Source organism: Squalius cephalus (genome assembly GCF_949319135.1).
Source record: "Squalius cephalus genome assembly, chromosome: 21".
Classification (NCBI taxonomy): domain Eukaryota; kingdom Metazoa; phylum Chordata; class Actinopteri; order Cypriniformes; family Leuciscidae; genus Squalius; species Squalius cephalus.
In genome coordinates this window covers 5,893,484-5,909,479 of record NC_137142.1, presented here as the reverse complement: position 1 = coordinate 5,909,479, position 15,996 = coordinate 5,893,484, and the positions used below count along the sequence as shown (strand labels likewise).

General features: G+C 37.9%; 1 protein-coding gene across 2 annotated transcripts in view; it reads left to right on the top strand.

Moving 5' to 3' along the window:
• Positions 1 to 15,996, top strand: part of ppp2r5d (protein phosphatase 2, regulatory subunit B', delta) — a 53,957-nt gene that overhangs the window by 21,611 nt on the left and 16,350 nt on the right. For both annotated transcript variants that reach the window (XM_079855851.1, XM_079855850.1), the window contains exons 4-6: positions 7,593 to 7,792; positions 11,680 to 11,790; positions 13,233 to 13,325. In XM_079855851.1, the coding sequence (XP_079711977.1) occupies positions 7,593 to 7,792; positions 11,680 to 11,790; positions 13,233 to 13,325 (404 nt within the window). The remainder of the gene's footprint in view (positions 1 to 7,592; positions 7,793 to 11,679; positions 11,791 to 13,232; positions 13,326 to 15,996) is intronic.

Genomic DNA, 15,996 nt, shown 5'->3' with positions numbered 1-15,996 from the left:
AGTGCAGATCTTTTTTTTTTATCCAAATAGAAAAAGTATAAAATACAGAGATATGCACTGTATATCGCCATTTAGCCAAAAATACTAAGCCGTATCACCCAGCCCTATCATGTTGTAGTCCTTTTTATGCTGTTCTCATGTTTTCTTGCTCTCTGTTTTTTACCATCCATTCAACCTTTATCATTTTTGTCCACCCGTCATTATCGACAAATAACAATATTTGTCTTAAACCTGTGATCGCAGACTGGCCCATCATGCTTTAGGCTTAATTCAGGGCAGACATTTCGGTCACACTTAAAGTTTAGGGTCCAATTATCACTATTAACTATGACTTGTTCCTCAATAAACTGCTAATTACTGCTTATTAATAGTTAGGAAGGTAGTTGTTAAGTTTAGGTACTGGAATGTAGAATATGTTCATGCAGAATAAGGCATTAATATGTGCTTTATAAGTACTAATAATATCCTGGTATGTGCATGCTAATAAGCAACAAGTTAATAGTGAGAATTTTTCAGCATGAGCGTAGGGGTGCAAATCTTTGGCTTGTTGCTAGATTTAGTGTAAAGGTTCTGCATATGTACAATCTGCATATGTACAACAAAACTGAATTTTACAATTCAGAGGGAACATACTGTAATACACGTTTATGCTGGGTGGTTTTGAGAAAAATAAAATATAAAATGTATGATTTTTCAAGCATCATTACAGTCATTTTGCAATTTGACAAATGAAATAGCGCCTAGACAAATCTGAGAATACTTGACATAAAGAGTGCCGGCAGTCTTGCACCAGTACTGAGTCTCTCAGGTGTCACTCATCACAGCGCTAGTCTGTGACAAATCCAATTCAAACGCTCACCAGAGAAACAGTGTGTTCCCTGTGATAATAGTAATAACAGTTTAGCTTGCAATTATCTTAATGGCTCAGAGATGCTTAATTATTAGTGATTTGCATCACTTAAGCTAAACACAGTCATAAAGAGAGTCACAATAGTGCGCTCCTAATAGTACTGGAGCTGTTTTGGTGCTGCTAGTGGACATTTCTCTACTCTTCAGAAATTTGGGGTCAGTAAGGTTTTTGTAGTGCTTCTTTAATGAGTCTCTTCTGCTCACCAAGGCTGCAATCATTTCATCAAAAATACAGTACAAAAGTAATATTGTGAAATATTATTACAATCAAAATAATTACAAAGGATTGATACTTTTTTTTGGGAATCTAGGAATAGAAATCTTTTTGTAACAAGAAATTGATAGAACTCTTTTTTTTTTTTGTAACAATGTAAGTCTTTACTGTCACTTTTTATCAATTGAATGCATCGTTGCTGAATAAAAGTAGAAAATGTCTTTAAAAAAAAAATCTCACCCATGGAGTAATATGTCAAAACACAATATTCTTATTTTTGGTTAGGGCTGTGCAATTAATTGAATTTCGATTTCGATTTCGATTTTGGCTCCCAACGATCACCAAAATAGTACAATCGAGTAAAAACGATTATTTTGCGCTAATTTTGTCTTGTGTTCTGAATGACACGCGCACATCCGCCCCTCCCGAAGCCGTAAACTCTCTTAGCTTGAACGTTTAAACTGGTAAGATTTAAAAAGAAGTGAAAATGATAACCTTTAGTTACGATGCAATGCTGGCCTGATTGTGTAAGTGACAATTCTCTCATGTCCCGACTCCTAAACGCGAAAGTGTAGTTTCGACGCTTGCTTTGTCCAACCCATTTTGAGAGACAGAGAGAGAGAAGACGCAGCGCCGCGAACACTCAAGCGGTTTGTGAAATTGCGTCTTGGAGAAAGTTTTAAAATTATTGATTTGATTTTATAATCTGTGTGGATTCATTTAGGCTACTCGTACAATCTACATGCTAAAGTGAATCAATGTTTGTGGGGGAAAAGTGGTAGACCTGCGGGAATTATTAAAATACTCATTGAAGTATTATCTGTTATATTATTTATTTTAGTTCAAAAAGACTATGTTCAAATTTCGATTTTTTTTTTAAGAATTGTTGAAAGGTGTCTTTGGTAACACTTTACAATAAGGTTCATTAATTAGCATTAGTTAACTACCTTAGTTAACATTAACTAATAATGAACAATACTTCTACAGCATTTATTAATCTTAGTTAATATTAATTTCACCATTTACTAATATGTTATTAAAATGAAAGGTTGAATTTTTTAACATTAGTTAATGCACTGTGAACTAACATGAACAATGAACAGCTGTATTTTTATTAACTAACATTAAAAAAGATTAATAAATACTGTAACAAATGTATTTCTCATTGTTAGTTCATGTTAGTTAATACATTAAAGGGATACTTCACCTCTGGGAAGATGAATGTGTATTTAAAATAGGTCATTTAAGTAGAAGAAATGTGAAGAAATTTTTTAATTTGGAGCTTTCTAGACTGAGAAAACCCAGAAAATGTATTTTTGGCTTATGTGGATGAAAGACAACAACTCCCAGAATGCACTTGCTTCGCTGCCTTAGGAGGCCACGCCTACCGGTAAGAGTGCGCAGTTGAAAACAAACAACAAGGCTAGCCTACGTGATGAGTTTGCCAGGGATTTAGAGATCGCCCAAAATGTCCGGGATTCGGCTTTTGCGTTCTACAGTCGCCATTCATTCATTATGTTTACTGTGGCGAGCAGGACGAGGATGATGGCCGCGGGAGAACGGCGCGAGGCTGGTGGCGTCATTACTGAGACGCGCCGGGTCTCGCATCTCTCACGGAGGAGCGGGAATTTTCTTAGCAATGGTAAAACGCACATCAACTGATCACTTGTTTAGCGTTCATGTAAACACTACATTCAGATTCACCAATCGGAATGAATTCGGTTAGATTGAAACAAAAGGTGTGCATGTAAACAAAGAATGGCGACCGCAGAACGCAAAAGCCGAATCCCGGACATTTTGAACGATCTCGACGGCCGGACAAGTCCGGGAAAAGGAGGATGGTAACCCCTACTTACTCAGCTTTCTCCTACTATTCAGCTTTCTCCACAGAAAGAGACTGCTAGCTTAGCTTCCAAAGAAAGACGACTGACACTGTGTACAGTGAGATCCAACCCTCTATGGGCGGGCTGAAAACATGCGGAACAAAGCCATCTACTGGCTGTAGTCTTTAGCCTCTGGCCAGAAAATCCTCCGATGACGCAAAATGACGATTTTTGCGTCATCGGAGGATTTTTTCCAGACAAAAAATACATAAATATCTTGTATCAGGGGGATATGAGGGTGGAAAGTAGGGTAATTCGAAAATACTACAGGTTTTCTACTAATACAAAGCTTAATGCTAAATCCTGAAGTATCCCTTTAACTAATGTTAACTAATTAACCTTATTGTAAAGTGTTACCGTGTCTTTTTAATAAATGCAACACGTTCCCAAAGTCATGTGAAATAATCGTGTTACATAATCGTGATTTCAATACTGACCAAAATAATCGTGATTATGATTTTTTCCATAATCGAGCAGCCCTATTTTTGGTCCATAACCAAATATATATAACACTGTACACATTTTTAAGCATTAACGAAATACATTAATATCTAATGCATTACACATTTGAATTCATTTGGAACAGTTGACAAATTTATACCACTATATCATTAAAATCAGTTGTATTCCCCACCTCTGTAGTTTCAGCCGGTATATTGCTAACCCCTAATACATAAGAGTGGTAAAATAAATGATTAGCCATCAGTGTCTGCCTCAAGTTTCATAATGGGTGCACCCCCACCATTTAGCATTGTCTTCTGACTCTGATTATTTTGTGTCATGTACTAGACTAGTGCAAATTTGATTTGATTATATGAATGTGAAAGGCATCCTGTGCATTCATCAGCAGAAAACCTGCTGGCAACAGGCCATCCTCCTCTTCCTCCATCCCTCCTCTCATCACTTTCTGAGCTTCTCCTCTGGCATTGCATAAGATCTCCAGATCACACACTCCTACTTCATCTTAGAGTCAAAAATAAGATTGTAATGTTTGTATACAAGTCTCTAAATAATCAGGCCCCTGTGTACCTTGCAAAACTTTTGATTCCTTATAATCCTCCTAGAGCATTGCGTTCAGAAAATCAAATACTTACAGTGAGGAAAATAAGTATTTGAACACCCTGCTATTTTGCAAGTTCTCCCACTTGGAAATCATGGAGGGGTCTGAAATTGTCATCGTAGGTGCATGTCCACTGTGAGAGACATAATCTAAAAAAAAAATCCAGAAATCACAATATATGATTTTTTAACTATTTATTTGTATGATACAGCTGCAAATAAGTATTTGAACACCTGTCTATCAGCTAGAATTCTGACCCTCAAAGACCTGTTAGTCTGCCTTTAAAATGTCCACCTCCACTCCATTTATTATCCTAAATTAGATGCACCTGTTTGAGGTCAGTAGCTGCATAAAGACACCTGTCCACCCCATACAATCAGTAAGAATCCAACTACTAACATGGCCAAGACCAAAGAGCTGTCCAAAGACACTAGAGACAAAATTGTACACCTCCACAAGGCTGGAAAGGGCTACGGGGAAATTGCCAAGCAGCTTGGTGAAAAAAGGTCCACTGTTGGAGCAATCATTAGAAAATGGAAGAAGCTAAACATGACTGTCAATCTCCCTCGGACTGGGGCTTCATGCAAGATCTCACCTCGTGGGGTCTCAATGATCCTAAGAAAGGTGAGAAATCAGCCCAGAACTACACGGCAGGAGCTGGTCAAGGATCTTAAAAGAGCTGGGACCACCGTTTCCAAGGTTACTGTTGGTAATACACTAAGACGTCATGGTTTGACATCATGCATGGCACGGAAGGTTCCCCTGCTTAAACCAGCACATGTCAAGGCCTGTCTTAAGTTTGCCAATGACCATTTGGATGATCCAGAGGAGTCATGGGAGAAAGTCATGTGGTCAGATGAGACCAAAATAGAACTTTTTGGTCATAATTCCACTAAACGTGTTTGGAGGAAGAAGAATGATGAGTACCATCCCAAGAACACCATCCCTACTGTGAAGCATGGGGGTGGTAGCATCATGCTTTGGGGGTGTTTTTCTGCACATGGGACAGGGCGACTGCACTGTATTAAGGAGAGGATGACCGGGGCCATGTATTGCGAGATTTTGGGGAACAACCTCCTTCCCTCAGTTAGAGCATTGAAGATGGGTCGAGGCTGGGTCTTCCAACATGACAATGACCCGAAGCACACAGCAGGATAACCAAGGAGTGGCTCTGTAAGAAGCATATCAAGGTTCTGGCGTGGCCTAGCCAGTCTCGAGACCTAAACCCAATAGAGAATCTTTGGAGGGAGCTCAAACTCTGTGTTTCTCAGTGACAGCCCAGACACCTGACTGATCTAGAGAAGATCTGTGTGGAGGAGTGGGCCAAAATCCCTCCTGCAGTGTGTGCAAACCTGGTGAAAAACTACAGGAAACGTTTGACCTCTGTAATTGCAAACAAAGGCTACTGTACCAAATATTAACATTGATTTTCTCAGGTGTTCAAATACTTATTTGCAGCTGTATCATACAAATAAATAGTTAAAAAATCATACATTGTGATTTCTGGATTTTTTCTTTTAGATTATGTCTCTCACAGTGGACATGCACCTACGATGACAATTTCAGACCCCTCCATGATTTCTAAGTGGGAGAACTTGCAAAATAGCAGGGTGTTCAAATACTTATTTTCCTCACTGTATACTCGTACCAGGGACTAAACGCCTTCATAAAGGTGATCGCGCTTTCGCTGGTATGGGACCGATTTCAGATTTCAGGAACTTGCTCAAGGCACATTTATCATTGACCGCTTATAACAGGTAATCTCAATATATATATATTTATTATTTTAATGCAAAGCACTTTGGGCAACCTCGGTTGCATTTAGCAGTGCTATATAAATAAATAAAGAAAGAAAGAAAGAAAGAAAGAAAGAAAGAAAGAGGTTCATGGCCTGCAGCAATTCTGGAAATCCTGCTATCCTCCGCCAGCATAAAGCATTGTTGAAAGAATTCACTTGTGTCAGCAGGGTTAAAGATATGGCACACAAATTTCGTACATGCACACAATCGAGATGCAGGACACCATCAAAGAGATAAATAATCAAAAAATCATGCAAATCACACAATAATAGCTGTTTGTTTGAGATCTCTTCTGCAATTACATGTCAGGCATTGTGCCATTTGTGTTTGGTGTCATGTGAAACGGGATGTGATAACGTTCTGATGGAGCTGCTGCAGTGCAGATCTCTGTGGATCCCGTTTAATATAGATTCATTGAAGCTGTCATCTGTGCCCCAGATTTTAGTCCTGCGTTTTTATTCCGTCCCCTACGCTGTCCAAAAATGGATCAATCCCCCATCCTCTCCCCGTTACCGTGCCGTCCACCTCCATGGACAGGGTCTGTTTAACAAAAAACACTGTCAGATTCAATACCTCTTCTGTGTGATTTTAAAATGACAAATTAGCCTGATGCATGTTCAAATTACATAACATTTGCTTACTGAATATTTTTTTTGTTTTTCCTTGCGCTAATAGTGAAACATACTTGTAGTACTTTGTATAATAATTAATTTTACATTCTCTTATATCATCTCTTTATACATTTCCCTTTTTATATATTTAGTCTGAAATTGCTCGTTGAAAGAAAAACAAAAAAAACACAATAGCCATTTGTTGCGAATATTCAAAACTAAATGTAAAATGCATTGTGAATTGTGAATCGAGGCATGTTTTTCACGGTATTTTCCATTAAATGAACACAAGAAAATGGAACTATTTATATGTGACAAAATAACAATACATAGTAATAAAATGTATTTAGTTATTTCCATGTATACTTGCATATATCTTTTCTAAAACATTTTAATATGTGAAGAAAGCCACATGGGGACTTTATGATGCAATTTAATCACTGAATCAAAGTTTTATATGCAAGGACAGAGATTTTTCAAAAGTGGCATTAAAGACTTTTCCATTGTTACAACGAATTCTGTTTCAAATAAATGCTGTTCTTTTGAATTATTCTATTAAATAACTTTCTATTCATCAAGAAATCCTGAAAAATCTACAATAATATTAAGCAGCACAATAGTTTTCAACAATAATAAGAAATGTTTCTTAAGGAACCATATCAGCATCATGTGACACTGAAGACTGGAATAATGATGCTGAAAATTCAGCTTTGATCACAGGAATAAATTACATTTTAAAATATATTATTATAATATTATATTACCCATCCCTAGTACTTGTTCATCTGCTTCCAGTTCAGCCATTATGGTCTTATAATTGCAGACTGCCTTGGCAGAACAGTGTTATTTTCTACAAGCTCATGCAGGGACACACAGTTCACAACACTTGGACAGACGTGAGGTTCATGGGCAAGGTGAGAGGAGGGTGTAAATGAGACTCCGGTGGACCCGAGAGCCTCCTAAATGGGAACTCTGCTTAAATGGTGTGTTGGTGTGAAACTGCACAGTAAGAGGTATTAGAAATCTTCCCTGTGAGGTTTGCAGGTTGGTTTGATTGACAGTTCTGCCGGACAGGTGTCACTCAGCCTGTTTTGTTTATTGTGTCTTCTATTCCAGATGCCCCACCCTTGGATCGAGAAGAACTGTTTGTCCAGAAACTGCGGCAGTGCTGTGTGCTTTTTGACTTTGTGACTGATCCACTAAGTGATCTGAAGTACAAGGAGGTGAAGAGAGCCGGCCTTAATGAAATGGTGGAGTACATCACACACAACCGTGACGTGGTCACAGAATCCATCTACCCCGAAGCTGTCATCATGGTGAGAGAGCACAAATATCACCTAAGCAGACATACATCAGTGAATCCCATTTAGGGGATGCGATTATGCTTGATTATGGCAAAAATCATATCATAAAATCAATTCTATCACCGTTACTTTGGTCAGTATTATAATCACGATAAATTAAGACGATAGGCATGGGCAATATTACCAAAGTCTAATGAGTTTTTTTTTGTTTGTTTGTTTTTACTTAGATTCTTATTAAAGCTCCTCTTTGTCTTTTGTTGTTTGATTAAAGTGCCCCGTTATGGTTTTCCGAATATTCCCTCTCATGCAGTGTGAAATACAGCTGTTTGTGAATATAAACGCTCTGCAAAGTTGTAGAGTCGAAAGTGCACGATAAATAAAGTTATTGTCTCCCAAAAGAACGAATCGACTCTGAACCGCCTATATGAGTCGTTTGTGTTTCAAATGCCCACCTTAATTGTACGTTGTCCACCCGTGAACAACTTGATCAGTCCTCAAACACGTCATTTTATTGTTGTTCAACACGGGATTCGCAAAACGCTTGCTTTTGAAAGATGGGTCAGTACCCAGTTTATTTGTCACAACCTGTAAGCATGAATATTATTGATGTATATATTTTCTACCTGGTTTTCAAAATACGTAGTTTTGTGTTTTATATTGTGTAGGCCTTCGGCTAACCAGCTAACTCATGTTATTACTGTCTTACAGAAATACTTCTGCTAAGCAGCGGTGGGACACTATTACCTAAAACTGTCTATTAATGCTAGAGCTGGGTATTGTTAAAAAAAATTCAATACCGATACAGATACCTTGACTTCGATACCGGTTTTTGAACGATACTTGTTTCGATTCCAATTACATATTATTATGTATTTTATTATTTATAAATGTAATTTTGGTGATCAAAGTTCAGTTTTGAGGGATCAAATTATTGACTACAGGGGGACTTTAATATCAAGCATGTCGCACAGCTAAATCCAGGGTTCATACAAGGTGCTTAAAGTACTTGAATTTGACTTTTTGACATTTAAGTCATGGAAAACCCTTGAAAACAGCCATATTTATGAAGAGATACTTAAAGTGCTTTACTTAAAATAACAATATATTTTTTTGAAAAAAACCAAAAAAAACCCCAATATTTTCACGCAAAATTAACACTGCAGCCTGTCTGATAATACGAAGTACGGCAACATTATAATATCAAATATTATTTATTATTATATTATATATTATTAAATACATTGTAAGTTGTGTTTTGGATACCTTATATCTGTAATCTGTAAAAATCCTTAAAAAATACTAAAGATATTGCTTGATAAGTGAGATCTCAGATTGTAGTCCTTGTCCTTGAAAAGTCCTTGAAAGTCCTGGAATTTCTTTTTACAGTATATGTACGAACCCTCTATATCACCATTACCTATATACATGGTCCCCGTGCATATAAGAAATGTGTGGCCTAGTTCACACCACCCTACCTCTCTTGAATGCTCGCAACTGAAGCTAAATAAAGTACTGCATTTCAAAAATCAAATGTAGTAATCTTTTTTTAAAATGGAAAATTGCCCCTCTAATTCAGTTTCCATGGCAACATTAATCCTCTCCTACCATTCTGAGATCCCTCAACACACTAAGGTGGAAACACACTGAGGTTGATGCCTCAGCTGCACTGTATCGTGTGACTCACCCTTCACGTGAGTCACAAGAACTCATTACAAGTGACTAGTGGCATGGAGGATTTAGAGATATTGTATGTTAAACCTATAATCTAAAAAACATTTCATAAATCTTCATTTGAGACCTAAATGTGTCAAGTCATTTTGCCTCACCGATTGCTTGACATTTTGTTTTTGTACCGCATACACATTTATTTTGTAAATTTGTTGGTCTATATACACATGCATGTTAAACATTATCTTCCACTTCTTTTTTTTCTTAGTATTTCTTTCCTTCTCTTACTCGCATATATGTTTGCTAGCTGATTCTCATCGGGCCAGAAGATAATAGGACAAAACATGTTGAAAGTGCACACCTCTCCCTATCATGTGACCAATTGACAGAAATGGCCTTTGCCTGACCAGTGCAAGGGTGATTACTAGCCAGGCCAAGGGTAAATCTGCTCAAGTGTAAATGTACGCCAGGGAATTGTGGGTAATTACCCGTCATAAATCAAGGCCCAGACACCTGCGTTTCCTTTCAGCCATTCATAATTCGGAAAAGAGATCTGCTGTGTCCTAAATAGGGCTCTGCAATACAAAACTATATTTTTCATCAATTTAATATACAAATATTCATGTACTTGCTCTGAAATAACAGAAAATGGTTTAAAAGGTTGATTTCTTTTATATAAAATAGTTTCCCACAGAGTTTTAACTAAATGCAACAATGCAAAGAGTTACATATTAATACACAGCGATATCTACATACATGAACATGCACGGGAAAAACTACTAGCACAGCCTTTAGGAAACGTAATGCCAAATAAAAGTGCATTAAAGTCATTGTGATATAAAAAAAATTATCTGGTGCATTTTGTGAACATTTAGATCAGCAAGCCCCATTTCTAATCATAAATCCTGTGGCTCTATTGTAAGACAATCGCAACCATATAACTAAAACCTCTTAGCTTCCAGATGCACATTGTCCTCTCACGTCCCTCATTAGTCTCTCACGTCCCGCTCTCCCATCTCAGTTCGAGGTGTCAGTGATAATGTCTCGCCTCTCTCTCTCCTGTCTGGAGGTCTGAGTCGACTCTAGTTTGAGGCTGTGGTCGAAACATTGCGTCATCTTGACAGAGAAAGCTGTGCCGCCCCTCTGCAGTAGTAACACTCCTTTCCTTCCTCTCAGCCATTTTGGGACACACTGATAAGCAGTATCTCACGACTTGTCACTTCAGAGGGAGTTGATATTTGAGGTCATCCATATTTAATGCCTTTGATTCATAATTAGAGCTAAAGAAGGATGATATTTCAGTGTTGTAGTTTGTTCACAGCTGTGTGAGGTGATGGTTATAGAGCTGAATTTTTTTTAGTGCAAACATTATGGCGAAGTGTACAGATGGTTTCAAGATAATATCAGAAAATACCAAATGCATTCTTATTAAATTAATAGTTCTGACTCTAAACTCTGATTGGACAGGTATTGTTCAAAAACACTGTAAAATGCTTGTACCTGTCACCATATATTCTATATTATTGCACCAAATTGCTTTCCAATTGTTTGGCTAGAGTTATACAAACTATATATTACTTTGTGAATGAATTTATTATTCTGATTATTAATTAGCATAAGTAAATGTAACTATTTTTTTTTTTTTTTGAACTTGTGGCTCAATCTTATTTCTGGTGACGTTCACACAGAATGCAAGACGAAACGCTTTAAAACGAAACGCAACACAGGAATTCAAAGGAGAACTTTTAAGAGTGTCCTATCAAGCGAAAACTGACATTTTGGGCCAAAATTGTCCATCTGACACATCTCTACATAAGCCAAGCCAACACTTAATAATGGTGCATGTGGAATATAACATTAAAAGCAACAGCACAAGTGCCTTCCATGATGAGTTTGGTGGACTTTAGAGAGGTTTGGGAACATTTATAATGCTTATTGAAAACACAATTATAAATTAAACTTCAAAATGTAAGTTTGGCTTTACAAGTCAGTTTTCTGTGTGAAGAAATTTAAAACCAATTCAAAAATATAATTTGTATAACAATATTCCAGTGTAGCAATAATAATAATATTTTGTGAACTGTAAATCTGTAATAATTGCTTGGTACTAATACTACTTGGTGCCGTGATACTTTCACAAAAAAAATTTATTGCGACAAAAAGGTGGTAGTACTTTTAGTATATTCTCAAAATGGACATGTAATGACAGATAATGTGTTTCTTTTTTCCAGTTTTCTGTAAACTTGTTCAGGACTCTTCCGCCCTCTTCCAATCCTACGGGAGCAGAGTTTGACCCTGAAGAGGATGAACCCACTCTGGAGGCCGCTTGGCCCCACCTGCAGGTGTGTGTGAAGCTTCATATTATCATAACACTAGTCGTCTACCCGGTCCATCGTGAAGTTTGCAATATCAGCGTTCTAAATTCGGCTCTAAAAGCCCTGTCATATTTCTAAAAATCTTTAGTGTATTAGTGCTGCACAATAATGGGTAAATTGATAATGATGATTATTTTGCTGAAAAACTGTAATCATGATTAATATACAGATATTCCAGAGAAAGAGGAAGATGAGTTAACACACACACACATATTAATATATATATATATATAATAATTATCAAAAGGGGTAAAGTAATAAAGGCCATTTCACTTCACCTAATAGGCCTGTAGATGGCACATGGACTTCATTTAACCAACTATGACAGCTTCATTAAAACAGAAAATCAATACAAAAAACGATGTCTCCTAATCTTAATTCCAATAATTACAAATGTTACATTTTTACTTTCTATTGTATCACAGAGGTTTCATTTTTGGAATGAAATTTGAAATTCATGTTTGGATTTATTACAGTTTGACACAGAGAAGGTTCACTTGCAGATTTAGTAGCTGTAAATCACACACCCGGCTTGGCTGTATGACACTTTCCTTCTAGCAGAATTTCACAATGGACATCACTAAACTTACACGTATATGTTTGTCGGTGTTGTCAGATCATCAGCACTCTTGCAGCCCTGAGAAAGCGTGTGTGCATGGTTGCCAGGTAGAGAAGATTAAGTAGAACATTGGACATAAAACGTATCTTTTTAAGATAAAAGCTCAGTTTGAGTGATTGATGCTCTTGACATCTGGCAACCTCAAGCAGGAAAGATAGTGGAGGCTCCTTACCAATGCAAGATATCGACAGAAGCAGATATCATTATCACGATTAAAACACGATTAATCGTGCAGCCCTATAGTGCATGTTAAAGTTTGGTAGTGGTTCTTGGTGGTTGCCCCTTCATGTGCATTTTTTACATTATGTAAATTCAAAGACAGCATCACATGTGTCCTTTGCGATTAATCTCATATTTAATCTCATATATAATCTAATATCCAAGATAGATTAAGCAAGAGGATGTGGAATATAAAAATATCATTTAGTACAAAATAGTGTGGATAAAAATAGTTTAGTCAAATTAAAATTGACTTTATATTAGTGTTATAATTTGAAGTATGAAGTTGTTCGATTTATCACTATGCTAAAGTCAAAATCAAAAGAGTCACAGAGTTGCTGCCTATGTAGTGCATTGCATTCCAGTCACTTCTGTGGTTCCCCGCCGGCTTGATTGCAGCAAGACAGCTCATTGGGTTTTGGTGTGTGTCTCAAATGATTAAAAAATCAATTTTTGCAAGAACTGACAGCATTTATTGTTTTGGTGGCAAAGAGAACCTGACAGATGCATTCATCATATATTAATCTTTATTATATCTCTTATTCTCTCCCCCTCTTTCTCCCTTCTTCAGCTGGTTTATGAATTCTTCTTAAGATTCCTAGAGTCACCTGACTTCCAGCCCAATGTTGCCAAAAAATACATCGACCAAAAGTTTGTAATGTCGGTGAGTGTCCTTTCTTCTGTTCTACATCTGCATCATGGTTTGTCCTCATCAGCACACAATCAGATGAATATAAACACTCCCTCTGTTGTGAGGGTCAGTAAGGAAACTGAGGCCAGCTGCAGCTAAAGGTAGTGTTAAGCACTTGCCGGTGTAGAATACTAAGTCAAGTTTAAAGCAAGGGTAGATCATCATGTTAATATCTATTTGTGCTAGTGATATCTATATCTATAATATCTATTTGTGCTAGCCAATCAAGTTTTTTGGGCCCCCCGATCCGAGTCATTGAATACAGAGTATCTACTGAGTCCCGATCCAATACTTGTGTTTTCCAAGTGCTTGGTGCACACTTCAAGTACATTTAAAGTTATTAAAGTCAATTCAATATACAGAACCATGCAAGGAGTTTCTCAAGGGGCAGGGGCTCAACTGTAAAAATGGGGCATCCATCACTACGTACATATATATACATACAGTACAAGTGAGTACACCCCTCACATTTTTGTAAATATTTTATTACTTCTTTTCATGGGACAACAGTGAAGAAATGACACTTTGCGACAATGTAAAGTAGTGAGTGTACAGCTTGTGTAACAGTGTAAATTTGCTGTCCCCTCAAAAGAACTCAACACACAGCCATTAATGTCTAAACCACTGGCAACAAAAGTGAGTACACTCTTAAGTGAAAATGTCCAAATTGGGCCCAAATTGTCAATATTTTGTGTGACCACCATTATTTTCCAGCACTGCCTTAAGCCTAGGGCTGGGCGATATGGCCAAAAAAAAAAATCACGATATTTTTTTTTATATCAGTCGATATCGATAATTATCACGATAAAAGTCAAATCTTTATTTCTTTCAAGTTTAAAGGCAGATTTTTGCTCCTAAGTGAAAGTTGTAGAAACCAGAGCGTTAACTGTGGTTTTAAACTACTCTTTATTGTCAGATCATATCAGGACAAACACTTGCCAAACTGGTGAACATTTCACAAATCTGAGGTAGAGCATTCAAACATTTGTCATTTTTCCTTAACAAAATAAATATATTTATTGGACAATTAATTTCTTAGTTTCTGCATGTGCTAATTTTTATTTGGTAAAATGTAATATTCTGACTGTTTGAGTTTTATTAAACTTAACCACATTGGTCATCCAGTATCATGCATTTAAATCATGATAACCTCACTATCATGGCAAAATGTAACGTTATGGTTTCTATGGTATTTGTATGAAAAACAGTAGCCTAAATACTGTAATTATATTCCATCAGTCCTTTAATACATCGTCTACATTAATAATATAATACAATTCAATATGTATATCCCACATTTCATGGTGCAGTTAATATTACTATGCTAACGTTACAGTAAATCCATGGTAAATGATGGGAATTTGTAGACGGAAAAGCCTTCTGACTGTATCGTTGCGCACAGTGTTTCTCCTGTTTGTCAGCGCTGTTTCATCTGCCTTTAAACTGGTTTAAATCACGGAGACATTGTGTTCTTCGCTGAATTCAAGCGCTTCTCACTGGATCTCGTGACCGAGAGCGATCAGCGTAAACGCCTCAGCTCTAGTGAGCTCCATGGTGAGCTCGCGCTGCGCTGCCGTTTGGACTTTGAGCCGAGCGGATAAAAGGTCCGTGTGGCGCGCGGTTCAAATTAGTTTCGTTCCGCTTTTGGCGCATAAACATTATCGAACATTTATCGAGCTCTTGATATCGTTTTATCGAGAAAAATTATATCGCGATAATTATCGTTATCGTTTTATCGCCCAGCCCTACTTAAGCCTCTTGAGCATGGAGTTCACCAGAGCTGCACAGGTTGCCACTGGAGTCCTCTTCCATGACGACATCACGGAGCTGGTGGATGTTAGAGACCTTGCGCTCCTCCACCTTCCGCTTGAGGACGCCCCACAGATGCTCAATAGGGTTTAGGTCTGGAGACATGCTTGGCCAGTCCATCACCTTCACCCTCAGCTTCTTTAGCAAGGCGGTGGTCGTCTTGGAGGTGTGTTTGGGGTCGTTATCATGTTGGAATACTGCCATGCGGCCCAGTTTCCAAAGGGAGGGGGTCATGCTCTGCTTCAGAATGTCACAGTACATGTTGGCATTCATGGTTCCCTCAATGAACTGTAGCTCCCCAATGCCAGCAGCACTCATGCAGCCCCAGACCATGACACTCCCACCACCATGCTCGACTGCAGGCAAGACACACTTCTCTTTGTCCTCCTCACCCGGTTGCCGCCACACACGCTTGACACCATCTGAACCAAATAAGCTTATCTTGCTCTCATCAGACCACAGGACATGGTTCCAGTAATCCATGTCTTTAGTCTGCTTGTCTTCAGCAAATTGTTTGCGGGCTTTCTTGTGCATCATCTTTAGAAGAGGCTTCATTCTGGGACGACAGCCATGCAGACCAATTTGATGCAGTGTGCGGCGTATGGCTTCGACCTCTGCAGCAATGCTGGCAGCACTCATACGTCTATTTTGCAAAGCCAACCTCTGAGTTCTTTGCCGTGAGGTGCCATGTTGAACTTCCAGTGACCAGTGTGAGAGAGTATGAGAGTGATAACACCAAACTTAACACACCTGCTCCCCATTCACACCTGAGACCATGTAACACTAACGAGTCACATGACACCCGGGAGGGAAAATGGCTCATTGGACCCAATTT